Genomic DNA, 24,874 nt, shown 5'->3' with positions numbered 1-24,874 from the left:
TTGCGGGATGGGAGAGCTTAGAGAAGGAGAAAGCACAGATGAGGAGGGAGACAGAGCTGCCAGAGGAGACTCAGATGTGCCATCGGCAGAGACAGCTTGGTGGCAGGGACAGCTTGGGCTCTGCGTGGCTGTAAGCCCTAGGATTCGGGGCTCAAGCCAGGGGTAAACGGTGGAGGCTGCAGAGGTTAGAGACAAGCGGTCTGCGTTTTGGGGACGCTCGCGGCGCAGGGATGCTGTATCCAGCCCACGGGATGCTGCGAGGAGCTGTCGGGAGTTCAGCTCCCGGCAGGTTGCTGTGCCTGCTGGGGTTATTCCAGCTGGTCCCGGGCTGCCGACACCAGGAGCGGGGCCTGGGCGTGACAGCCGTCGCGCTGCCCGTGCAGCGTCAAAGCAGGCAGGGCCCTGGCCAGGTCCGGTGTCTCCCACCTGGGTTTGGTACCTTTCTCAAGGGAAAAAGACACCAGTTATTCTCAAGGAGCTGCCGGATGCTGGTCTGGAGAAAGATAAGGGGATCCCTGCCGCCTCACGCGCTCCTGTCGCTGCCGTTTGCCCTGTGCTGATGGGAAGCTGCCTCCCTGACCGCAGCCTCCCCGTCCCTGCCAGTTAACCCAGTGGCTTTGCCCCAGTCGGGCCCACGCCGCCGTGCCTGGCTTGGCGCAGGACCTGTTTGTCGGCGTTGGTGGGGAGCCCGTTCGCAGGGTTGCTGCGAAGCCTCAAACCCCAGCACGAGCCATCCGCGGGCAGGAAGGCGCTCGTGGCGTTTGGACCCAGGGATGGGTGCTCAGCTGGGTATCCCACACGGCAGCACCCCAGCAGCCAAATTCACCACCATAACCACAGGGGAAAGTGGGGGGCCCTGCCTGCCCGGGGAGCTGGGCACAGCGCTGGGCTCAGCATGTGGGGTGCGGGCGGGTGGCTATGGCAGGCAGCCGGGGTCAGGAGCCCTTGGCTCTCACCCAACCTCAGTCCCAAGCTTGCTGGGCAACTTTGGTTGAGCTTCTTAATGTCTCTGTGGCCAAGCTCCTTCCCTATCGAAGCAGGCGAATCCCTTCTGAGCCTGCTGGGAAACTGCTCCCACAGCGGCTGGTTCGCCGGGAGGAGCCGGGTGTGGGTGGCCGCAGCGGACGTGCCTGTGGACGGAGGGGCGACAGGGAAGGGTGATGCCTGCAGCCAGTGGGCTCCTCGGGTGCATTAGGAGGAGTGTGGGCAGCAGGGCGAGGGAGGTTCTCCTTCCCCTCTGCTCTGCCCTAGCGAGGCCCCATCTGCAGTGCTGTGTCCAGTTCTGGGCTCCTCACTTCAAGAAAGATGAGGAGCTACTGGAGAGAGTCCAGCGCAGGGCTGCGAGGATGAGGAGGGGACTGGAACATCTCCCCTACGAGGAGAGGCTGAGGGAGCTGGGCTTGTTCAGCCTGGAGAAGAGAAGGCTGCGAGGGGACCCAATAAATGCTTATAACTATCTCAAGGGTGGGTGTCAGGAGAACGGGGCCAGACTCTTTCCAGTGGTGCCCAGCGACAGGACAAGGGGCAACGGGCACAAACTGAAGCAGAGGAAGTTCCATCTGAACACGAGGAAGAACTTCTTCCCTCTGAGGGTGACGGAGCCCTGGCCCAGGCTGTCCAGGGAGGCTGTGGAGTCTCCTTCTCTGGAGATATTCCAGCCCCGCCTGGACGCGGTGCTGTGCAGCCTGCTCTGGGTGACCCTGCTTGGGCAGGGGGTTGGACTGGGGGACCCACAGAGGTCCCTGCCAACCCCTACCATTCTGTGGTTCTGTGATTCTGTGAAGAGGGATGGACATCACCTCTTTGGGTCTCAACTGTGGGCAAGACATCAAGTCCCTCCTGAGCCCTGGCATGAGCCCACTGTAGGCCAAAGCAGGGCTACCCCAGGTTGTCGCCATGGGTCAAGGCCGGGCAGGGCAGGTGGGGTGAAGCTGCCACCTCCGCCTCCAGCCCCTGGAGGCTGCCACCACCATCGGGGACAGACGGTCCTCTGCGGGATCACAGCTGGTTAGCTCCTCCAGCTGATTTATTGGCTTGGTGGTGACAGTCCCCAGGTGGCTCTCGCTTTCCCAAGAGGGTACGTCCATGTATTTGGCGTGCCCAGAGCACCCGGTCCTTCTCCCGCTGCCCGGGGCAGCAGGGCAGTGGTCCCGCGGTGCCCAGACGTAGCATCCCTGCGTGCGGGGTGCTCACAGCCAGCAGCGTGGGGACGCTGAGGCTGGGTGTGGAGGGGTGCTCGTGGTCCAGGGATGCTCAGACCTGCGGAGAGGCTTGTGGCGGGGGGGTGCTTTTAGCCAGCGGTGTGGGGATGCGATTTCCCAGGGCAAGGCGAAGGGACGAGGGTCTGTGGGACAGGACCAGCAGAAGGGTGCGTTGTGTCAAGGTGTCCCTGGCAAGCAGGGGGGTCTCCAGTTGTAGAACTGTCTGTCCTGCACAGAGACGAAGGCTTGTAGCGGAGAAGCTCTGCTGTGGCCACGCTGGGTGGACAAAACTGGGGGGGGTCACAGCACAAGCACTGCTCTCTGGAGCCTGACTATCCACGTGAGAGCCAGGGCAGGAGTCTCCAAGGGACGCTTTGGAGGGGACAAGGGACGTTCAGGCATTTCCTTCCCCAGCCAAACCCAGCGAGCGTGCGTCGCTCCTCCTCAGCGAGTGGTTCTGCGCTTCAGAGGGATCGTGTCTGTCTCCCAGACCTCGGAGCGAAGCCCAGGGTGTCCCCGTGGGGACGAGGTCTTTGCTGAAGGGCACGGAGTGACACAGGGTACCCGGCGTGCTGGCACAGGGGGTGGCGGCCGCGCTGGGCGAGGGCTCGCCTGGCTCCGTGCAGCCGGCACAGCCGGCGCCGGGCGAGCACCCTGGGGGGGTAAATACGGGTCTGTGCCAGGCCGGCTGCCAGCGGGGTGGGTGAGGCTCCCGCCCCGGCCGGCTGCTCCCCGGGTTCCCCCCGCGCCCCACGGGCAGCTCAGTCCGGCCTGGCATCCCCGCTGTGGGGTGCAGCCCCAGGGGGAAACTGAGGCACGGGGTGCAGGACACCAAAGGGGGCTGCTGGGTCGGGGGAGCTGGTTGGAAACGCGCCGTGGGGGGCTGCACCACCCCGGGGCCCCACCACCAGTGAGGGTCTGAGCGGCCGAGGGCCGGCACTTTGCCCCGAGCCGCGGCCATCTCCGGAGCGTGCCATGGCCAAGGGTCTCGGTGCAGCGCGCGGGCCCTACATTTGTAAGCAATTTTCCGGAGCGCTCCGGAGGTGCTTCCCGCCTGCCGCTTGGCAGCCAGACGCAGCACAGAAGCTCTCCGGCTCCCTCGAGGCCTCGCTCAGCCCCGGCCCCGTGCAGCCGAGCCCCGTCCTGCCCGGGCAGGCGCCGGCCAACGCGCCGGAGCCGGGAAGCAGAGCAGGGTGGGGGCCTGGCGGGACCCCTTGGAGGGGTCATGTTGGGGAGCGGGGCCGAGCAGGAGGGACCCACGGCCAGAGTTAACCCTTGAGGTGCTCCAAGCCAGGCTTTCCCCTGGAAACATCCCCTTCAGGGCTTTTTGCGTTTTTGCGCTGGGTCCATGTTTTTCTGGGTTCGTCTTCCCGGGAAGCGAGTGTGCTCCTGGTGCGGAGTGGGGGGTGCGGATCAGGCCCGCGGGTGCTCCCACCCCGGCGCAACCCAAAGGAGGTGAAGATGTGGCTGGGAAGGGTCTGGCCACCCCATCCCAGTGCTGTGGCTGGATCAGCCCCAACCCCGCAGCCCTTTCCCAGCTTGGCTCTGCAGTCTCCTGGCCCGAGCCGTGCTTCCGAACCAGCCGGTCTGGGAGGGCTGTGGGACTGGGAATGGCTTGGCCTGGCCTCTGCCGAGCCCCAGGACATCTGGGTGGGAAAGGGCAGGGAGTCTGGAGCTGCCAGGGCACCGACAGGGAGAGAAGGAGCTGAAGAAATGGGGAGAAAAACAGGGGGATCCATCAAAAGGAGCACATGGATGGAATGAGGAAGAGGGATGCAGGGAAGCGTCCCATCACCTGCCTTCCTGTCACCGTGTCCCCAGGAGCATGACAGGGGCTGGTGGCACCCGCTTAGCCTGTCCCGGTGCTGCTGTTGGGGTGCTTTGCCTGCCCCGGTGCCGTATGGTGCAGAGGTGCAGCAGAACGGTGCTGGCGAAGGGGTCCTGGCTGCCTGGCTGTGCTCCGTTCTCCCCCGTCCCTCCACTCTCCTCTTGTCTTTGCTCCTGCCTTCGTATCCGTGGGGCCAGGGTGGCCCCTTTCCCACTCCTGCTTTACCTGCCAGCCTGGCTGCAGACCCTCCAGCCCTCTAAGCAGCCGTTTACCCAGCTACAAACCGCGGACGAGCTCCTTCCCTCCCTGCCCGAGCTGGAGACGAGCGTTACTGCGTTCACATTCGGGAAGAGCCCCACCGGGGACGCTTCTCCCGACTCCGCTTTCTGGGACCTGCTGCTTTCCCAGCCACCCACGCCATGTCCCTGTGGTCCTGCCCCGCATCCTGACCTCGCCGGGCTGCCGGAGCAGGGAACTAATTTGAGGAATGTTGCTCGGGGAGAGGAGCGAAGACACGGGCGTTTGGCCGTGCAGATGCTGACAGCTGCCTCCTGGGGCTGGGGAGCGGGCAGGGACACCCGCCGTGTCCCGGACACCCACTGCACCCCAGCCCTGCGTACTGGACCCCACCGGCCAGCCCGATCCCCTTGTAGGAAGGGGTTGGTGGTGGGATTTTGGGATGAGCTCTCCCTCAGTAGTGGGCATTGCTCAATTCCAGGACAGGCCCCTGGGGCTGTGGGATGTTTCTGCTTCTTTCGGATGTGCTTGTGCTCAGTGGGCATCTCCATCCAGCCCTCCTCTGCCCACCCGGCTCGGCTCTGCTGCCCGGCTTGTGTGGCTCAGGCTTTGCCCCTCCTGCCATAGGTAAGGACCCCCCCTCCTCTTCCTCCTCCTCCTCCTTCCCACCCTTTGTCAGCAGCAAAAATCCTTGGCAATTTTCAGGTGCAGCTGATGGGAGCAAACCTGCCTCAGCCGTTGGTTGCTACTGCACAGACCATCACAGAATATCACAGAATCACAGAATAGTAGGGGTTGGAAGGGACCTCTGGGGATCACCCAGTCCAACCCCCGTGCCGAAGCAGGGTCACCCAGAGCAGGCTGCACAGCACCGCGTCCAGGTGGGTCTTGAATATCTCCAGAGAAGGAGACTCCACAACCTCCCTGGGCAGCCTGGGCCAGGGCTCTGTCACCCTCAGAGGGAAGAAGTTCTTCCTCGTGTTCAGCTGGAGCTTCCTCTGCTCCAGTTTGTGCCCATTGCCCCTTGTCCTGTCGCTGGGCACCACTGAAAAGAGCTTGGCCCCATCCTCCTGACACCCACCCTTCAGATATTTGTAGGCATTTCTAAGGTCCCCTCTCAGCCTTCTCTTCTCCAGGCTGAACAAGCCCAGCTCCCTCAGCCTCTCCTCGTAGGGGAGATGCTCCAGTCCCCTCACCATCCTTGTAGCCCTCCGCTGGACTCTCTCCAGTAGCTCCTCATCTTTCTTGAACTGGGGAGCCCAGAACTGGACACAGTACTCCAGATGAGGCCTCACCAGGGCAGTGTAGAGGGGAAGGAGAACCTCCCTCGTCCTGCTGCCCACACTCCTCTTGATGCACCCCAGGATCCCATTGGCTTTCTTGGCAGCCAGGGCACACTGCTGGCTCATGGTCACCCTGTCGTCCACCAGGACACCCAGGTCCCTCTCCGCAGAGCTGCTCTCCAGCAGGTCCACCCCAAGCCTGTACTGGTGCATGAGGTTGTTCCTCCCCAGGTGTTCCTCCCCATCCTTTAACAACACCTATTTATAAACCCTGATTAAAAGGCAGAGGGCCTGGGGGGTCACCCGAGGAGTGGGAGGTGACAGGTTCGCCGGCCTTGCCTATGGCTTAGGGGATCCCTTCACTTACTTGTAATTTTATCTCGATTGCATCCCTTGGAAATCCGCCAGCCGCAAACGCTGCCCAGCCATTCCTCCCCACTGCTTGCGGGATCCATCCTAAGACTTTCGGAGCAGCAGGATGAGGCCTTTGCCCACGGCAGCTGACCCCGTTCCTGGCTCTGCCGGACGCCCCGAGCGCGATCCTGGCTCTGCGAAAGCGGCACCGCGGGGCTCGGTGATTGGGGTCGCTCCGTGACTCGGATCAGAAGCGTGAAATGTTATTTTTTCCTGGTTCATGGGGCTGAGGGAAGCGGCTTGTCCTGATGGAGACCCCAGATCCTGGGCTCTTGGGCAATACGGGGCTGGAAGCGAGAAGTGGGAGCTTGGCAGAGCGATGCTTTGGGAGCCGGTTCCTTCAGGAAGGGCTTTCAGGTTGGCGGAGCTGCTCGCTGCTGCTCTGAAGACAAACAGCCCCTGGAAGAGGTAATTGGGGTGATCCCATCCTGATCCCCTCAGCTGGGACAACGAGTCACGAGTCCTTCACCAGCAGCCAGTCCAAGCCCATTCTGTGTTAATTAGGCTGTTTGCAAAGCACTGTAAATTGCAGTGATGAACACACCGTTCCTTGGTTTCCTTTAATTATCCATTTGCATGATGAATGAGCTGGTGCCCTCTTCAGCTTCCCTTTCCAGCAGAGGGGCCACGCAGCAGAGTGTGGCTGTGTATGGGATCTGCCATGTCAGGTGGGCAGAGACCTTGGGAGAGGAGGAAGAGAGAGGAGAATGGAGGAAGAGGAGGAGAAGAAGACAAAAAAGGAGGAGAGGGGGCTGCAGCCTGGAGATCTGCCTGGCTGGGAGGGAGGGGGCTCCTTCCCCAGGACCCTACCACGTTTCAGTGGGGTTTGAGGAGCTCTTTCACCCTGGGCTTGGAGCCCAGCTCTTGGACTTTGGTTTTCCATAGAAAGCAGCAGAGAAACCTTTCAAAGCCTTCAGTCCTCCCGGGCTTGGCGATGGGGCTGCCTGGAAAGGCAGAGGAGGAGCGGCGGCATTTCTGGCCCCCCGCATGCCTTCCCCTTTCTTTCCCTTTTGACTTAGCGGATGAATTCCAGAGCTGTTAATCCGCTCTCAGCCCTTCGGTGCAGAATAAAACGTCCTCTCTGTGTGGGAGGAAGGAATTCGGTCGAATTAATTTTGCGGGACGGCGCGGGGAGCTGGGGGGGTGCGGGAGGCTGTGCCGAGGGTGGGGTGAGCATCCTCTGCTGCTCAGTGGTCCCCGAAGGGGAGCGAGGGACGGGCGATGGGACGGGGCGATCCGAGGTGGCACAATCCTCGCGTTCACAGCCAGAGGCTTCAGCGTCTGCCCCAGCCATAAAAATGCCAACTATGTGGTCTGTGGGCCAGGCCTCGGCGGCAGCAGCGGGCACAGGGAGCGAGTGGGGGGCGAAACAGCCCCACTCAGCAGTTTTGGGGTGTTGCTGCCTATAAAGGGGAGGAAAGTGCCGTCCTGCCGAGCCGGGGTGCCAGGAGCTGCAGGGTCCAACCCGTCCCGGGGGCACGCAGAGATGGGGCAGGAGGGACAGAGGGTGGAAGGGGTCTGAGCTGGAGCTGGGTCAGGCGTTGAGGGTGCGTGGAGGTGAACATGGAGTGAGAGGAGAGGAGAGGAAAGGAGAGGCCGCCGGGATGGGCCAGGCGCTGTTCTGCGCGCTGGGAGGTCGGTGTGGCTGTGGGATGGGGTTCATGCGGGGTCCCGGGGGCCCTGCGGGCTCTGCCTCCTGCCCTGACCTTCCCCTCTTCTCTCTGCAGAGCTCCTGGGATCTGCCAAGCGCCTGAACGTGAACTACCAGGATGCGGACGGGTGAGTGCTCCGCTGGCGGGGTGCTGGGTGCTGCTCCCTGATATCCAGTCAGTTCTGGGTGCCGCTGCCGCCAGCGTGGGTGGGCTTGCTCTCCCTGATATCCAGTCAGTTCTGGGTGCTGCTGCTGCTGGTGTGAGTGGGCTTTCTCACCCCGATACCCAGTCGGTTCTGCAGCTCTGGGTATCAAAGCTTTCGAGGGTAGCTGCGGAGAACACAACAGCACCCTGAAGCCAGGGCAAGCCCTGCAGGGGCAAACGCAGTGCCTGCCCGGATCTGGGTGGAGGGCTGTTCTCAGTCCATCCTGCAAAATCCTGCATAAAGCCCTTCTGCGTCCGCCTCCGCGGGGCTGGGGGGGAGAAGGGAGCGCAGCGTGTCCGGCCGGTGCCCCGTGTCCCGAGAGCTGGTTGAAGCACGGAGGAGCACCCCGCTGGCCCCGGCGCCTGCACGCGCTTGTGTCTGTGTGTAACACGCCAGGAGCAAAATCCCTACGTTTGGGGGGGTTGGAGAAAGACGAGATGAGATTGCCAAGTGACCACAGCATATTTGTGTAGCTCATCACTTCCAAAATCCAAGCATTTAATAAGCTGGGTACTGAGAGTTAAAGAAACCACAAAGGCCCATAAAATAAATAAGCAAGTTATTCTTATTGAATTAACTCTGACCCGTGAGTTATTAGCATTGTTTTATGTACTGTTGTTGTACCTAATTTCTACATGTTTTCTTTTTGAGGACTCTGTAGGAGGAGGTGTCCGTGATGAGTCCTAACAGGCCAGCGGGGGGTTGAAAATGTGCAGGATGGCTCTGTCTTAACGTAATGCTGCGCAGATGGAGCTTAATAGAAAAAAAATGTAATAACAGAAGCAATGATCTGATTCTGATAAGGCACAGGGCTTGTGCTCGGGCAGCTCCAGGAGGGCTGCTGGTGGGAATGAGGGTCGCGGGTCCGTTCCCCCTCGGAGGGCCACGTGCAGCGTTCGGGGTCCTGCCAGAGCAGTCGGCACGTTGGGAAGGGGATGGCGGGGAGGTGAGGCCTGTGTCCGGGGACAGCAGCGTGCACCCTCCCAGGAGAGCCGTGCCGCTGGCGGTGACCTCGGCGAGGCATCGCCGTGCTCGTGGCCTGGAGATGATGGGGTGGGCGAGCGTGGGCCTGTGCAGCTGCCTCCAGGGCAGAGCTGGCCCCGCAGGGTTGACTTGGGGGGGGGATTTTGTGCCCCCCATGTTGAGGCAGAGGTTTTGGCGTGGGCTCAGGGACACAGTGGCTGTATTGAAGGAGGCAGCAGCGTCACTCCTGTGATGCCCAGCGACCTGGTGCGGGGATTTGGGGGTGCCCTGGGACCGTGGATCGGGAGGAGAGCTGTGCTGGCCAGGTTTTGTCCCCGGCATGGGGCTGGACGTTGCCGAGTCCATTGGAGCCCCGGGCCGATGCCGTCCGGAGTCCCCCACGCCCCTTGGAGCGGCACACGGGCTAATCCCCCGCGGCACGGGGAACCCCTCGCTCGGCCGGGGCCCTTCACGTGACAGCACGGGGGGAGCGCGGGCGGACAGGCCCCTTTCACAGCCCCGAGACACAGGGCTCTTTCATTGCCGGCGGCCTCCCACGCTGTGCCGTGGGCTCCCGGCGTCCCTGCTGGCACGGGGAGGGGGCGGCTGGCGGAAGGGCCGGGGTGGCCGCAGGGCCGCTGCGTTGGATGGATGCTGTGAGCGTTGCGGGTCCGGGCTGCCTGGCTGCACCGCGGAGAGGGGAAAGGCATCTCCCTCCGTCCCGGCTGCAGGGCAGCGGGGTGAGGGACCCCTCTCGCTGGGGTCTCAGGGGTGCACATCGCTGCATCCCTGGCTGAGCCCTGGGGCGCAGACAGCATGGAGGGATTTATTTCTGCTTTGTTATGGGGAAACTGAGGCACTGGGAGAGGGGGATCGGGAGGGATGTAGCAATGAACGGCCGGTAACCATCCCGGCCCTCAGCCTGCGTCCCCGTGCAGGCGGGGGCTGTGGGGACAGCACGGCGGGGACCGGGGCTGGGCTGAGCCCTGCCTTGTGCCGCAGGTTCTCGGCTCTGCACCACGCGGCGTTGGGCGGCAGCCTGGACCTCATCTCGCTGCTGCTGGAGGCGCAGGCCACCGTGGACATCAAGGACAGCAACGGTAAGGAGTGACTCCCTGCCACAGAATCACAGAATGGTAGGGGTTGGAAGGGACCTCTGTGGGTCACCCAGCCCAACCCACCTGCTGAAGCAGGGTCACCTACAGCAGGCTGCACAGGACCTTGTCCAGGCGGGTCTGGAGTATCTCCAGAGAAGGAGACTCCACAACCTCCTTGGGCAGCCTGTGCCAGGGCTCCGTCACCCTCAGAGGGAAGAAGTTCTTCCTCATGTTCAGACGGAACTTCCTCTGCCTCAGTTTGTGCCCGTTGCCCCTTGTCCTGTCACTGGGCACCACTGAAAAGAGCTTGGCCCCATCCTCCTGACACCCAACCTTCAGATATTTATAAGCATTTATAAGGTCCCCTCGCAGCCTTCTCTTCTTCAGGCTGAACAAGCCCAGCTCCCTCAACCTCTCCTCGTAGGGGAGATGTTTCAGTCCCCTCCTCATCCTCATAGCCCTCCGCTGGACTCTCTCCAGTAGCTCCTCATCTTTCTTGAACTGGGGAGCCCAAAACTGGACGAACTGAACGGCCCCGTGCCTCCAGCAGCCGGCTCGGAGCAAGGCCGGGGGCTGCATCCAGCCCCGCTGAGCCCCGTCCCCCCCCCCAGGGATGCGTCCCCTGCACTACGCAGCCTGGCAGGGCCGCGTGGAGCCGGTGCGGGTGCTGCTGCGCGCCGCCGCCTCCGTCAACATGGCCTCGCTGGACGGGCAGATCCCGCTGCACCTCTCGGCGCAGTACGGCCACTACGAGGTGGTAAGTGGGAGCCCAGAGACACCCACGCACCCACCCCGGGTCTCTCTCGGGGTGCGTGGGTGGGGGGCAAACCCCGTCGTGCCGGGCGGGAGGGAGGCGGGGGTGCAGAGGATGCTGAGCCCCTGTGCCACTTTGTCCCTCGCAGTCAGAAATGCTGCTCCAGCACCAGTCCAACCCCTGCCTCATCAACAAGGCGAAGAAAACCCCCCTGGACCTGGCCTGCGAGTTCGGGCGACTAAAGGTGAGCGCTGCGGGGCTCTGCCCTGCACCGGGCGCTTCTCCGGGGGTGGCTTCGGAGCTGGCTGGCTCCTCTGGGAGCCAAGTGCTGGGTCCAGCTGCGACCACGCTTCCTCTGCCACAAGCGCTGGGGTTGGGCAGGGCCAGATCCTGGAGCTGGGAGCTGCCGGTTTGGCTCGCGACCTCGCGGCAGGGCAGCGTCAGGCTGGGAGAGAAGCCAGGAGTCCTCGCTCCCAGCTCCCCGCAGCCTTCCCCTGCCAACGCCGGCTTTGCTCCCGTTTAAGCACAGACAGGCTGAGCTGGCTAATCCCCGCGAGCCCTGAGCGCCCGGCCCTGCTCGGCTGCTCGAGGGCCCCGGCACGGCGCGTGGGGACGGGGCTGCGCCGTGCCCCGGGAGACCCCGACCCAGCCAGTACCGCACCGCGGGGCTGGAGCGTGGCCAGCCAGACCGTCCCGTGCCCCACCGGGAAGGGGACCAGGGGCATATTTCCATTTTTGGAGTATCTGTAATGTCTGCAGCTATAAACAGGGCAGTAAAAATAACTCCTCTGTGCCTCTGGGCTGCCCTGAGATGCCGAGAGTCACTCTGGGCTTGGAGAGACTGGAGCTTTTTAGGGCTTGGTCTGAAAAGCCCGATTATGGGAAGCCTATTTCTGGCTGTTGTGAACTTTTACGGCCCCTCATCGCTGTGGCCCCACCAAGCACTGGCTGGCTCCGGCCGAGCCCTGGAGCTGTGGATGGAGGAGAGCGGTGGGACTGGGGAGCAGAGGGCCAGCCCTGAGGGCGAGCCCCTCGCTGGGAGGGTGGCAGGTGGGGTACCGGCACCCTGCTGCTCACCCCTGTGCCCGTGCAGGTGGCCCAGCTGCTGCTGAACAGCCATCTGTGCGTCGCCCTCCTGGAGGGACAGTCCAAGGATGCCACCGACCCCAACTACACCACCCCGCTGCACCTGGCAGCCAAGAACGGGCACAAGGAGATCATCAGGTAACGCCCCGCCAGCCCGGGACACTGCCCCATCCCGAAAAAACCCATCGTGGCCTCAGTCCTGCTTCCTCCCCAACCCATCTCCCCACTGCGGGCTTTGGTCCCTCGTCCCCAAAGCCTCAGCGATGCAAGGAGTTGTCCCTTCCCCTTCATGAAGCCCTGGTGTCCGTGTCCTCCTGTCCATGCCTCTCCCTCTGTCCTACCAGGCAGCTGCTGAAGGCCGGGATCGAGATCAACAAGCAGACGAAGACGGGCACAGCCCTGCACGAGGCTGCGCTCTACGGCAAGACAGAGGTGGTGCGGTTGCTGCTGGAGGTGAGCGCGGCAGGGACAGGGCAGCACGGGGGGACAAGCCGCTGGGGTTCGGCTGTCACCCCCTTCCCCTCGGTCCCTCTGTCCCCCGTGGGTCCGGCAGCGGCTGCGAGGTCTCCCTGACCGTGTCCCCTCCCGGGCAGGGCGGCGTCGACGTGAACATCAGGAACACCTACAACCAGACGGCGCTGGACATCGTGAACCAGTTCACCACCTCGCACGCCAGCAAGGACATCAAGCAGCTGCTGAGAGGTGAGGTGGGGCCGGTGCGCGGCCGGGCGCTGCCTGAGGGGCTGCTTCCCCATGGGACCTGCCTGGGGCTCCCAGTGTTCCCCCTGAACAGCCTAAACCAGCTTGGCTGCCAGCAGCAGCATCCCAGTCCCATCAGGCATCCCCCCATCCTCCTTGCTGCAGTATTAATGTTCTCTTCTCCCCTCTCCTCGCTCTTGTTTTCTCCCTCCACCTTCCCAAACTGCTCTGTTTCACCCTACGCCCTGGCACCTTCTTTCTTCCCTCCATCCCTTGTCTTCAGAGGCATCAGGAATCCTGAAGGTCCGAGCTTTGAAGGATTTTTGGAACCTCCATGACCCGACTGCTCTCAACGTCCGGGCAGGAGATGTCATCACGGTGAGGCTGCTCCCCTCTCCCTGCCCTCCTGCCCCGCCGTGGCCCCAGGTACAAGCCCCGTCTCTCTCATCCCCACGGCAGGTCCTGGAGCAGCATCCGGACGGGCGATGGAAGGGGCACATCCACGACACTCAGAAAGGCACCGATCGGGTCGGGTACTTCCCCCCCTCTGTTGCTGAAGTCATCAGCAAGCGAACAGGTCAGTGACCGTCCTGGGCAAGCAGGGGACAGTCCCATGTGCGAAACCATCCCGGCCTTCCCAGCAGCTCCTGCAGGACAGATCCCCACAGCCCTGGCTAGCTAGGGGGGCGGAGAAGGACTCGGGTGGGGTGGGAATTTGGGGGTTGAGGCTCAGCTATCCCCCCCCGTGCTGCCTCCTGCACGAGCTCTGACCACGCGTGTTTTGTCTTTGAATGCAGGCATGGTTGTTCCCCGCGCGGCGCCCGCCCACCAGCGCCAGGGTCCCCCCGGGGCCCTCCCGGCCCCCCTGAGCGGGCTGCAGCAGCTCCCCGACGAGTGTCCTCACCAGGCAGCCCCGAGCGTCCCAGCGCCCTATGGCCACCTCACCCTAACCCGGACGGCCCCAGGCCCTGACAGCTCAGGTCAGGGGTGCAACTGGGGAGGGAGAGGGGTTGGGGACCTTCCCCTGTCCCCAGCCCTGCCCGTGCAGGGGGACGTGGTGGGAGTCTCTCCTTCCACCTCCCGGCGGGGAAACAGCCAGACGAGAGGGAGCAGCTGCAGGGAAAGGGAGTTTAGAGGAGCCCGTAGAGCAGCCCCTTCCCTCCTTGTGTCCTCGGTCAGGGACGTCCCCATGTCCCCAGGGATGTCCCCATGTCCCCTTCGTGCGTCCCTTGCCAGCCCAGGTCACCCTGTCTGTGTCGTGCATGCCGGGAGGGAGCGATGCGTTGTCTGTGGCCGGAGGGATCTGGTGGGAGGCTGGGTGTTACTGGTGTCACTGTGTTGGCACGTGGGTCCCTGCCGGGGACCTCTGTGCCCGTGTCAGCCCCGATCCCGGGGCGCTGCTGACAGCCTCCCCGCCTGCCCCAAGCAGCAGGAGATAGGAACAGCGTGGGCAGCGAGGGCAGCATCGGCAGCATCCGCAGTGCCGGCAGCGGCCAGAGCACCGAGGGCACCAACGGGCAGAGCACCAGCATCCTCATTGAGAACGCCAGGGTAGGCACCAGCCCCTGCTGCCCCTGTGCTGCTCCCCCGGGCCTGCCTCGGGCTGGCAATGGAGCCCCAGCACCTTCCCTGTCACCCTCTGCACCTCCTGGCAAAGGAGGGGCTGCAGGAGCTGAGCATCCTCCACCAAACACCTATTTGCTGCCAGGCCTCGGCAGGGAGATGCTCCTGGAGGGTCCCCAGTTGCCCCCTATAGCACAGATGGCCTTTTTGAGTGGAGCTGGAGGCTGTGGTTGGTACCACACAGCATCTCCACCATGTCCTGTGTCACCTGAGAGGAGAAAAAGGGCCCTGGGCCAAATCCTGCCTAGTTCTCTTACTGGGGACCAGCCCTTCACTGGGTGAAGCTGTGCCTGGCAGCCCAGTGTGGGGACCCCTGCTCCGCTCCTGGGGGTGCGACAGGGCTTGTCTCCAGGTGGGGGTCCCTCCTCCGCTCACCCCCTCCTCTCCCCCAGCCGCTGCCCTCCGCCGGCGATGACCTCCAGCAGCACCTCTTGGGACTGGAGCCTCGCAACGGGCAGGTGACCTCCACGGCAGGTGAGGGATGGCCCAGCTCCATGGGGCCTTGGGGACGGCTGTGCCCCCGGCCTTGGGGGCTGCTCGCTGCCCAGGTGCCCCCGTGACGGTTCTCCTCTCTCCTCTGTCAGGGCCACAGAGCCACCAGACCCCGGGCAGCTGCCCCCCTGGAGACAGGGTCTTCTCCCACCAGTTCTTGCGGCCTGAGCAGCTCCTCGAGGGGAAGGTAACTGGGCCAGCTGGGGACCTGACGTGCTGGGTGCGAGGGCCACATCTGGGGCTCTCAGCCCAGCTCTTGTTGCACTGGGGACACAGGGGACTGGGTCTTGAGGACACTGGGGACAGGTGGGTCTTGCCCAAGGAGGTTCTATCGTCTTGCCTGGAGCAGCCAGGTCCTTCCAGCCCCTGCAGCCACCGTCACAGGCTGCTCTTTGCCCCATCCTCTCCCCAGGATGCAGAAGCCATTTACAATTGGCTGAGCGAGTTCCAGCTGGAGTCGTACACCTCCAACTTCCTCAACGCTGGCTACGATGTCCCCACCATCAGCCGCATGACCCCAGAGGTAAGGCAGGTCCTTCTGCACCAGCCAGCACCCTCCCGAGCTGCCGGCAGCGGGTACCCACTGCCCCACGCGCCCCATGCCACTGCTGACCACAGCCCCGCTCTGCTCGCGTTAGGATCTGACAGCCATCGGCGTGACCAAGCCGGGCCACAGGAAGAAGATCTCCACCGAGATCGGGCAGCTCAGCATCGCCGAGTGGCTGCCCAGCTACATCCCGGTGAGTCCCTGGCGCTGCGGCTTTGGTCTTCTTTTTGCCAGGTCTTTTCTCAGAACTGCCTTACCCCAGGACAGGACAGGAGCGGGGTCTGTAAGTAAACACATGCTGCAACGGCTGCGTTAATGCAGTCAGAGAGACCCCAGAAATGCAGCCTCCTGGCCAGGGGCAGGGAGGGGATGGATGAAGGTGCTGTCCGTGCCTCGGTGCTCACGGTAGCGTCTCCGTGCTCTGCGCAGGCTGACCTCATGGACTGGCTCAGTGCCATCGGGTTGCCCCAGTACCACAAAAAGCTGCTGAACAACGGCTATGACTCCATCACCATCGTGACGGACCTGACGTGGGAAGATCTGCAAGAGATAGGCATCAACAAGTTGGGTGAGTCCCTGCCACCGTGCTGGGGTGGCCCAGGGCAGCCGCATTTCCCACCCAGGTCCCACACCCCGTTCTCCCTCAGGCTGGGAGGTGCAGGCATGTCCGGAGCACCCAGAAAGGGCAGTTCATGGCTGTCCCTCAGGACTCCCCTTGGCAGGCTGGAGCCAGGCTGAGCCAGGTGGATGCTGGCCATAGTTTGTCTCCTCCCACAGGCAGGGTTTGGATAACCTGGGGGCTTTTGCCCCAGTTGGTGACGTGACCATGATTCTTCTTGGTCAGGAAACAAAGGCCTTCGGGGTCTGCAGCCGACCTAACGCCCCTCTCCTGTTGCAACCTTCCTGCAGGCCACCAGAAGAAGATCATGTTGGCCGTCAAGAAGCTGAGAGACCTCCGCAAAAGCCTTAACCAAACAGAAGCAACTCTGGCAAGACGCAAAGTCCCCGGTGCCCTGGACATCGTCACCATCGAGTCGCTGGAGAACGGGGAGTGCCAGTCCCCGCACACCCCCAAAATGACGACCTTCCAGGACAGCGAGCTCAGCTATGAGCTCCAGACAGCCATGTCCAACAGCTGCCACGAGACGCTCGGCATCAAGAGCAGCCAGGGGATGTCACGGAGCCAGGAGAGCATCGGGGTGCGGTCGCGGGGCTCGGGGCACTCGCAGGACAACGTGCTGTCCCGGCACCTCTCCAGCCCCTCGCAGGAGAGCCTGGGCAGCGGGGAGAGCAGCAGCAGCAGCGGGCAGTCCGGCGCGCCGCCCCGCAGCAAGGAGAGCCCGGCCAGCCTGCCGGGACGGCCCAATCCCGAGCCCTACGGGAAGCTCGTCTCCCCCGAGGGGCTGAACGGCTATGCCAACGGCGGCGGGGGAAGCCCTCTCAAGGAGAGGAACCTGCCCGAAGGCACGGATCAGTACGCCCGGCCGGCGGCTCAGAAAGGTGCCGGAACACCGGCGGTCACCCCCTGTACCCCTCCCCAGACCCCCAGCAAGGCGACGGCCCCGTACGTCTTCATGTACCCGCATGTCTCCTTGAAATCCCCAACGGGCCCTTCCCTCCTGGGAGCGGAGCAGCCCAAGACCCTGGCGCACCCGTATCCCTCCACCTCCTCTGGACAGAAGAGCAGCCTGCAGACGTCAGCCCAAAAAGCCTTCTCCTACCTGCACAGCCAGTGCGGCCCCGCGGAGCCGCCCGCCATGCCGCCCACAGCTGGGGCGGCCCCGGGCGCCTGGCAGGCCGGGGAGCCGCACAACGGGGGCGAAGGCTTCAAGCACAAGAAGCGTTCGCACAGCCTGAACCGCTACGCGCTGTCAGACGGGGAGCACGAGGAGGAGGAGGGGGCACCCAGCAGCACCCTGGGCTCCTATGCCACCCTGACGCGGCGGCCGGGCCGCAGCCAGATGCCGCGGGCCTGCCTGCAGACGGACGCCAAGGTGACCCGCAGCCAGTCCTTCGCCATCCGGGCCAAGCGCAAGGGCCCTCCACCGCCACCTCCCAAGCGCCTCAGCTCCGTCTCCAGCGCCCTCGCTGCCGAGGCAGACAGCGAGCAGCCCCCCGACCCCGAGCGGCAGCCCGCAGCCCCCCAGGACGTGGCCGACGCGGGTGCCAGCCCTGGTGACGCCGGCCATGGCAGGACAGTGAAGAGCCTGGCAGCCGCGCTGGAGGGGACACCAGGGGTGAGTCCGCCCAAGCCCCTCCTGGCCCCGAAACCGCTGCACATGGCTCAGGACTGTCTGCCCAGGGCGGATGCGGACAGTGAGTCCTACGACGGCGCTGGCACCGGCAGCGCCACGCTTTCCGACGCCGGCAGGGACCCCTTTGAGAGCAGCAAGCCACGGAGACGGACGTTGAGCGAGCCCAGCGCTCCCGTGACGGAGGTGGCCGCGCAGGGCGAGCGGGAGGATGCCTGCTCGGACACGGAGGAGGAGGCCAAGCCGGGGGTCTCCTCCTCATCTTCCCAGAACAGCTCGAGCGAGTGCATCCCCTTTGCAGAAGAAGGCAACTTAACCATCAAACAGCGGCCAAAGCCCACTGGGTACCCCAAGACCGACGTGGCCATGCCGGACACGGAGCCCGGTTCCCAGCCCGTGGAGCCCCCCTGCTCCGCTGTGAAGGAGCCGGCGGTGCCTGCTGCCGCCAAGGAGCCGCCTGTGCTGGAGTTCAACCTCACCGAGTCGGACACGGTCAAGCGCCGGCCCCGCTTCAGGGAGCGGGAGCCGCTGCAGGCGGTGCTGAAGGCGTTCAGCATGGCGGGGCAGGCGGAGGCGGGGGCCAGCCCCGCGCCCCAGTATGCCCAGGCCCAGGCAGTGAGCATCACGGGCCCCGCGGTGCCGGCACCAGCGCCACGGGCCGGGCTGACCGGGGATGCCTTTGACGACGACAGCGTGGAGTTCAGGATTGCGGAGATAGAGAAAAGCATCTTGTCGCTGGAGAAGGGGATGAAGAAGGCACCGAGCCCCAGCAAAGCCCCCAGCCCCACGGAGCTGCTCGGCACCGCCGTGGTGAGGACGCCCGCTCCAGGTACGTGGGCTTGTGGGGGTGATGCCGAGGTGGTGGCGGGGCTTGAGGCTCCCTCCCGGGTTGGTGCGGGAGGGGAGGGGGACGTGTGCCACTGCGTGTCATGAGTCCCCTTCCTTTGCAGATGTCCCCGCTAAGCACACCTCCGTGGCGTCCACCAAGCTCGTCTTCTCCGGGCCCAAGACCATCTACCAGCAGGTCCTGCAGCCCTCCCGCCACGCTGTTGCTCCCTGGTCGGCTGCCGAGGCGGTGCCGGATGCGGTCGGGTCCCCGGCCGGTCCCGGCTCGCTGACGCTGGAGGCGGGCAGCAAGGTGCTGGCGAAGCCTTTGGCAGCTGCCCCGGGGGCTGCCCTGGCCCGGCAGCGGCTGGAGCAGACCAACTCCACGCTGGCTGCCGCGCTGCAGGCGGCCGAGAGGAAGGTCACGGCGGAGGCGGCGGAGAGGTGAGGCGGCACTGGGGCGAGGGGCCCTCAAGGTGAATCGGGAAGGCGCCGGGGAGGGCACAGGCACGTGCCCCCCGCCGCAGCAGGGCACACGTGCTCGAGTCCGGCTGCGTGCTGAGCTCCGGCTGCTGCCGAGGGGGTCGGGTCCAGCCTGGCCACCCCTACCCCAACCCTACCTGCAGCCTCTGGGCCGTGTTCTGATTCTCTCCCTTTTCCCCCCAGCCGCCCCGGGGCCATGCACTCAGCCAAGAACATCCTGGAAGACATCAGCAACATGTTCGACGACCTGGCCGACCAGCTGGACGCGATGCTGGACTGAGGCTTGCTCCCTCCTTCCCCTCCCTGCCTCCGGCTGCTCCGCCAGTGCCCCTCGTGACGGGGGGAGAGCGGATCCGGCACCCAACGGGGCCTCCGGGTCTCCCCAGCAGCCTCCCTGCCCGCACTGTGCACTGCGGCTGGGAACGCAGCCGCCCCTCCGTGCTCTCCCCGGCTCCGTATCGCACGTGCCAGCGCGGCTGTGGGCTGGTTTCCGAGGGGGTCAGGCGTTTCCCACCAGCCCAGCAGCGGGAGGGGAGCCCAGAGGGGCCGCACACGCGGTCCCGGAGGCCACGGAGAAGCCCTCGCTCCCTTGCACAGAGCCGAGGAGCCTCCACAAGGGACCTTTCTCTTTCCTCGCTGCACTGCCGAGTCCTGCCTCTAATTATTTATCCCCGGCCAACAATGTGTCACAGGAGAGACCTCCCTGGGCAGCCGCCACCGCGCTGGCTATTTACTGAGCAGAGCCCAGCCCCAGCAAGGCCTGACAGCAGCTACCAGAAGACAGGGCCTGTCGCAGCTTGGCAGCTTGCGGAGCGAGAAGGAACCTTTCTGCTTTATTTGCCGCTTTTCCAAACGCGTCGGCGTCAGGCAGCGTGTAATCCAAGTGGATCGAAATCCCTCCGGTGGGACCCGCAAATGCCTTGAGACGGGGCTGGCACAGCCTGCGAAGCAGCGGATGCTCCACCACGGCGCTGCTGGACGCGGAGGTCTGCCTGCCCCTTCCCCAGAGCGATGAGGATGGTGATGGAGCGCCGAAGGCCTGTGCGTTGGCTCCAGTCCGACTGGGTCGTGCTGCTGAAGGGAGGCTGCCCTCTGCCGACACCGTGCCTGTGCCAGCGGCCACCCCGCTGTGGCCAGGGTGAAGGGGCAGCACGGTTACTGCTTTCTTTCTCTTTTTTTTTTTCCCTCCCCTATCCGTTTTTTGGGGAGAAAATGGTCCCGTCTGCCATTCCCCCTCCCCGCGGGGAGCTGCTGGCGCAGACTCCGCTGCGAGCGTTGTTGAACAGTAGCAGCGTTTGGAACTCCGGGAGATGCAGCTCTGATCCCAGCGGGAGAGGTGACCCCGCGTGCACGGGGCGGAGGAGCACGCGGGCTGGCTGCGGTCGCAGCCCCGTGGCTGCAGCGGGGGAGCAGCAGCGACAGCTCTCCGCGTCCCAGCGGCAGGAGCGGCTGCATAGCTGGAAGACAGATTTCTCGAGCAGGATCTGTTCAGTAGTGCATGTCTAAATATGTCCAAGAGCCCTGAACTTGGCTTGCGCTCGGCATGCCAAGCAAATGAAAGCATCGGAGCACCAGCAAGGAACCTAAGGTTGTACTGAGTGCCGTTTGCTACAAAAATTCCAAACAAAGGGAAAACCAAATCCACATATCCCGCGTTTTTAGAAAAATCACCAAGGCAGAACCAAACTGGAAGGGGAGGAGGTGGCCAGAGAGGCAGTTGCTGCCCAGTCGCTTTGGGAGTTTGCGGCTGAACTGGGCTGCCTGCCGCCCCTCGGCCCCTTGCAGGGGAAGGGGAGCAGCCGGGGCGCTCCCGAGGGTCCCCACTCGCGAGCAGCCGTTGTGCCACGGGCCGGGCGGGCAGGAGGTGCCTACCTGGCTTCTAGGCTGAAAAGCAAAGACAAAAAAGCTCTGGGGAAAAAAAAAAATATATTGTTGGCTGGGACTTGAGGTCAGTTTGAGGCAGTGAAGGCAACTTCTGTCCTGGCTAGGTGGCTGCTCTGATTTATACATCGCATTGAGCGTATTTAAATGACCGTGTCTGACAGGCAAGTGCTACGTCGTGGACCCCATTTGTTTCTGAATAGCTACAACCAGTGGCACTTTATCAAAAGGTTTGCAGAAACCTTTTAAAACTGATTTTTACTCTCACGAGTCAACCTGGGACAAGCCCAGTTATTTTTTTCCAATGTTGATAAACTGTAAATGTTTTTTTTAAAGGCCAATGTATATATTTTAAATGTGATTTATTGTATGTATTTACTAACCAGAACTGCAAGTCTTGTACTCTAGGGTCAGGGATAAGAGGACACTGGGGTGGAGCTGTCGCTGTCTGAGCCACCTGAGGGCAGCACCAGGCTGCTCTCATCGTCAATAAGGGAATTAAACATTTGATTTTGCAGAAGAATGCCTATTTTTTAAGCTCGAGATCTCTATTTTGAAGCTACTGTATGGTGCGTAAGTTATGTACACTGCAACCGGGACTAACTGACCCCAGCTGCACCTGCTCCATGCAGCAAGACAGCGAGGGGAAAAAATAGCCCATGTGATCACCAGACTGACAACAGATTTTAAACCATCTGCTCTGTTTGTGTTAATCGTGTGTTTTGTTTTCCACTAACATCCATTAAGACTAAATTCTATTAAACAATGGGGCATATTTTACCCTTTTGATAGTTTTGCCTAGTTGTCTCCCTCGTGTCAAATCGCACAAGCTTGTCTCCTACTCTGAAGTTCAAGGATCGGCTTTATCCTGGCCCGTGAGTGCTGAAGATCTGGGTTTCCTCAGATCATCTCCCCTGGTGAGAGTCCCGCTGTCACCTCCAGCGCGGCTAACATTCCGTTCGAGTCTCACCACCACGGCAGTGCCCTGTGGGGAGAGCGCTGGGGACCAACACCACCATCCAGTGCCCCACTGCCCAGCTTTGGACACGTCTGAAGCCTCAGCTGCGCCTGCCTCCAGGCAAGGCACTCCTCCGTCCTGCTCGGTGATCGGAGCGCGGCCACAGCGGCACCAGCTCCAGCTTTGCTCCGAACAAGAAGCCCAGGCCTCGCCCTCTCGCCACGCTGCCTTTCTCCAGCGCTCGCAGCGCCCATCCCAGCTCGCCCCTGCCCGTTCACACAGGAGGCTTCAACCCGTGCCACCCGCCACGACCGAGGCGTGCTGGGGAGCAGCCACGTGTGCGGCGCCTGCGACCCCGGAGACCACGAGGTAAGCGCGCTCTTCTGCACGAAGAGCCAGTCGGAGCTGGACAGATTTGCCCAAAGCTGAGCAGAAAGTGGGAGGCAGTGCCAGGATCGGGTCCCAGGAGCATCACGCTGTCGGGCCGTGTCCCTCCAACACGACTCGGACCCTATGACACGAGCAGCCGTAGATGCTGGGTGCAAACTCCCTCCCGCTCTCGCTGTGTGTTATCCGAGACCATCATTTATTGCCGTTCATACACTGGATGCATGGGGGTCTGCGTTTGTTTCTTTTTTTTTTATACAATTTACAAGTTTTAATACAAATCAAATATTTTTACATACATCCCAAAAAATTTAATATAAAATATACACCATTTAAAAACATCTCGCTGTAGGAAATTTCTTTCTGAAGCCATGCACCCTGGCCCTCGGATACCTCAGCGGCAGAGGGAAGGGTGGCAGTGGAGGGACCATCCAAAAGGTTCCCTTCATACACCTCGCCTCCCTCCAAGTCTAGCAGGGGAAGGAGGGTGCAGGAAAATAAACGTTTGTGATCGCCCAGAGAAGGAAACGTTGGAGGTGCCTCCTCTAGAGGAAGGTGTGGCCCGCAGGAGGCCCCGGTATCTGCTGCCTTTTATCACAGTTACTGGCACAGGGCAAGAGCTAAGGTCTCGGGCGGGGGGAAGGTTGCTCTGCAGGAACAGCCGGGAGCAGCTTGGTGCTGCCTCTGACTCCAGCTCAGCGCGGCCCCAGAAGAGACCGTACCTCACCTGCTAGCTGACCCTGGCAGCAGAAGGAAAAGCTGATTTCTCAGGTGCCAGGGGTAACAGATCTGGAGCTGGCATTTAGTGAACTGAGAGATGCAGCTTGTTGTCCCTGGGCCAGGCAGCTCTGCGGAGTGCAGCCCAGCTGGCAAAGGTGAGCAGACCCGCTCTGCGAGCAGGAGTGGCCTGGTGCTGCTGCGCTGCAGAGCAGCCCTGCGTCTCCTCAGTGAGCTGCTGGCTCCCTACCCCACGCGACCCTGCCAGCAGCGTGGAATCTAAACACCCACTCCCCAGCTGCAGGAACAGAGTCCAGGCCTCTGAACACCCCCAGCTGCCCCCCTCCAGCGTCCTCCGTCTGTCCCCAGAGCTCCGAGGCTGGCTGTAACCCCCCTTTGCTCTCCTACCAGACCCACAGCAGGGAGAAGGGTATTGCTCAGAGACACGCAGTAGTGTGCATGCTCTCTGGTTATGCTGAAATGTAAGGAAGACGAGGTGGAGCGGCAGGGCAGAGCTTGGGGTTCCCAGCCAGCTCCCTGCCTGCCGGGGAAGGACCAGGAGCTCTCTGTTAGTCTCAGGCGAAAGGGGAAGTAATGGCCGTGTATTGCAGTGTTAATATTGGGAGCAAAACCAGTGCCAGGATCTACCAGCTTTAGCCAGTTTTTAGTACTAGGAAGGGAGTCAACATCTCCATGAGCTGCAAATATTCCAGTAGCCAAGCCTGTCTGCTCCTGTGTGGCCCTTGACTGTCAGCCCACAACAGTACCAGTGTTCCCAGTACAGCCGTGGTCGGTTCAGAGCTCAAGAGCTTGTGTGCCGCACTGGGGCAAATGAGGGTTTGCAGCAGCCCTCGGGGGAAGGTGTCCCCTCAGTCCAATGAAGAAGAGACCTCCAGAAAAACAGGGAAGAGATGTGAGGGCAGCAGCAGGGAGGGGAGAGACTTCCTAACGCTATCACAGAAAGACAGGATGAGGGGGGTTTCCCTGTGCCTTGGAGAGCAAGGACTGGATGCAGCACAATCCCAGGCCTGGGAAAGGAGCCATCCACCACAACTGCAAGATGCAGATATCCTGCCTGGAATGTCCCCATCCCTCCACGGCAGGACTGGCAGGTTTTATCTCTAGCTACGGCCCTCTCAAGCAGGCATTTTACTGAAGCAGAATGGCAATTTAACTACCAAAAGAAACACAGTTATAAACCTCTCTGGGGGTTGTTAAAGCAGATAAAAGTTGGTTCAACAGGGCTGGAGGAAGCTGAGCCCTGCTGACTCCCCATAGGCAGGCAGAGCTGCCCTCCTGCCTCCCTCGGCACCAGATCCCTAGGGCTAAACGTGGACAGCTTTTCTTAAAGCCCTGCCTCATCCTCTTAAAGCCCTGCCTCATCCCTCTTGAAGCACTCAATAGCTGGGCTATGGCTACAGCAACAGCACTAGAGGGCAGGCCCACCACAGCCTGGCCATCATAGGGGCTTCCCAGCACACTGCTGAGACCCTTCCCAGTGTCCCACTGGGAACGTGAGCTCCCGCCACCCAGCACTGCAACAGAGATGGCTCCTTTGCCGCAGGACGCAGGGACAGGGAAGTGGGTGAGGGCACGCACAGGCATGCACACACACACATCATCCAGGAGAGCAGACATGGAAAAACAGAACAGGTTTCAACAGAGTCCTCTTGCTTCAGCAGTCCTGTGTCTCCCCTGCTGGCCCCGATTCTCCTGCCAGGTCCAAGAAACCTATCTGCTCACACAGAGGGAAGGAGTCACTTCATTTCAGCATCACCATGATACTAACAAAAACCTCTAGTAATAAATAAATAAAGGAAGAGCAGCCCGAACAGCCACCAGAGCTTGCAGGCTCCCTTGGGAGTACCCTAGCAGGCCGGGGAGGGGCTGCATACCTGCTGGGGGATCCTGATAGCAGTGCCCTGCCTGGGGGCCCCTGGAAGGTGCTGATGTAGTTTTGCAAGGAGGCTGTCTGGTTTGCATGTGTGAGGGGAAACTCCCTGAGCCTCTGGTGCAGCCCCTCTCCCAGTGCAGGATGCAGCTGTGTAGCCCTGGCTCCAAGGTACTCGAGCTGGGAGGGTCTAAAAAGGCGAATTCATCCCCAGCTTTGTTTCAAACTGCAACTTCTGCCTCTTTTGGTAACGGACCCGGACCCTAGAGAAGGCAGAAGAAAGAACAGAGTCAGCATGTGGAGAGGTGAAAGGCAAACAGGGCTGGCCCACAGCGATTCCTGAGCTGCACAGCCCCAAGAAGCAGGGAAGTCCCTGGCCTGGGCCCTGTGGTACCTTGA

The 24,874-nt window shown here is 62.5% G+C and overlaps 2 protein-coding genes across 10 annotated transcripts in view; one reads left to right on the top strand and one right to left on the bottom strand.

The window, feature by feature from the left end:
- CASKIN2 (CASK interacting protein 2) overlaps positions 1–21,313 on the top strand; it is a 37,554-nt gene extending 16,241 nt beyond the window's left edge. Inside the window, exons 3-21 of one of the 4 annotated variants that reach the window (XM_075440876.1) lie at positions 7,691–7,742; positions 9,786–9,883; positions 10,492–10,637; positions 10,783–10,878; positions 11,728–11,858; positions 12,065–12,173; positions 12,314–12,422; positions 12,712–12,797; positions 12,879–12,996; positions 13,217–13,399; positions 13,846–13,970; positions 14,435–14,516; positions 14,627–14,721; positions 14,947–15,057; positions 15,173–15,274; positions 15,511–15,649; positions 15,991–18,162; positions 18,284–18,602; positions 18,825–21,313. In XM_075440876.1, coding sequence (XP_075296991.1) covers positions 7,691–7,742; positions 9,786–9,883; positions 10,492–10,637; positions 10,783–10,878; positions 11,728–11,858; positions 12,065–12,173; positions 12,314–12,422; positions 12,712–12,797; positions 12,879–12,996; positions 13,217–13,399; positions 13,846–13,970; positions 14,435–14,516; positions 14,627–14,721; positions 14,947–15,057; positions 15,173–15,274; positions 15,511–15,649; positions 15,991–18,162; positions 18,284–18,602; positions 18,825–18,921 — 4,370 coding nt within the window. In that variant the 3' untranslated portion in view covers positions 18,922–21,313. Of the gene's footprint in view, positions 1–7,690; positions 7,743–9,785; positions 9,884–10,491; positions 10,638–10,782; positions 10,879–11,727; positions 11,859–12,064; positions 12,174–12,313; positions 12,423–12,702; positions 12,798–12,878; positions 12,997–13,216; positions 13,400–13,845; positions 13,971–14,434; positions 14,517–14,626; positions 14,722–14,946; positions 15,058–15,172; positions 15,275–15,510; positions 15,650–15,990; positions 18,163–18,283; positions 18,603–18,824 lie in introns of all 4 variants that reach the window. The other 3 variants (XM_075440875.1, XM_075440874.1, XM_075440877.1) reach the window with 3 other exon arrangements.
- Positions 21,314–22,045: 732 nt separating this feature from the next.
- The window catches only part of TMEM94 (transmembrane protein 94), a 53,107-nt gene continuing 50,278 nt past the window's right edge, over positions 22,046–24,874 (bottom strand). For 5 of the 6 annotated variants that reach the window (XM_075440881.1, XM_075440883.1, XM_075440878.1 and 2 more), the window contains one exon: positions 22,046–24,738. In XM_075440881.1, coding sequence (XP_075296996.1) covers positions 24,666–24,738 — 73 coding nt within the window. In that variant the 3' untranslated portion in view covers positions 22,046–24,665. The remainder of the gene's footprint in view (positions 24,739–24,874) is intronic. The other variant, XR_012766001.1, reaches the window with a different exon arrangement.

Source organism: Opisthocomus hoazin, chromosome 21 (genome assembly GCF_030867145.1).
Source record: "Opisthocomus hoazin isolate bOpiHoa1 chromosome 21, bOpiHoa1.hap1, whole genome shotgun sequence".
Taxonomy (NCBI): domain Eukaryota; kingdom Metazoa; phylum Chordata; class Aves; order Opisthocomiformes; family Opisthocomidae; genus Opisthocomus; species Opisthocomus hoazin.
This window is presented reverse-complemented; position numbering and strand designations above follow the sequence as displayed.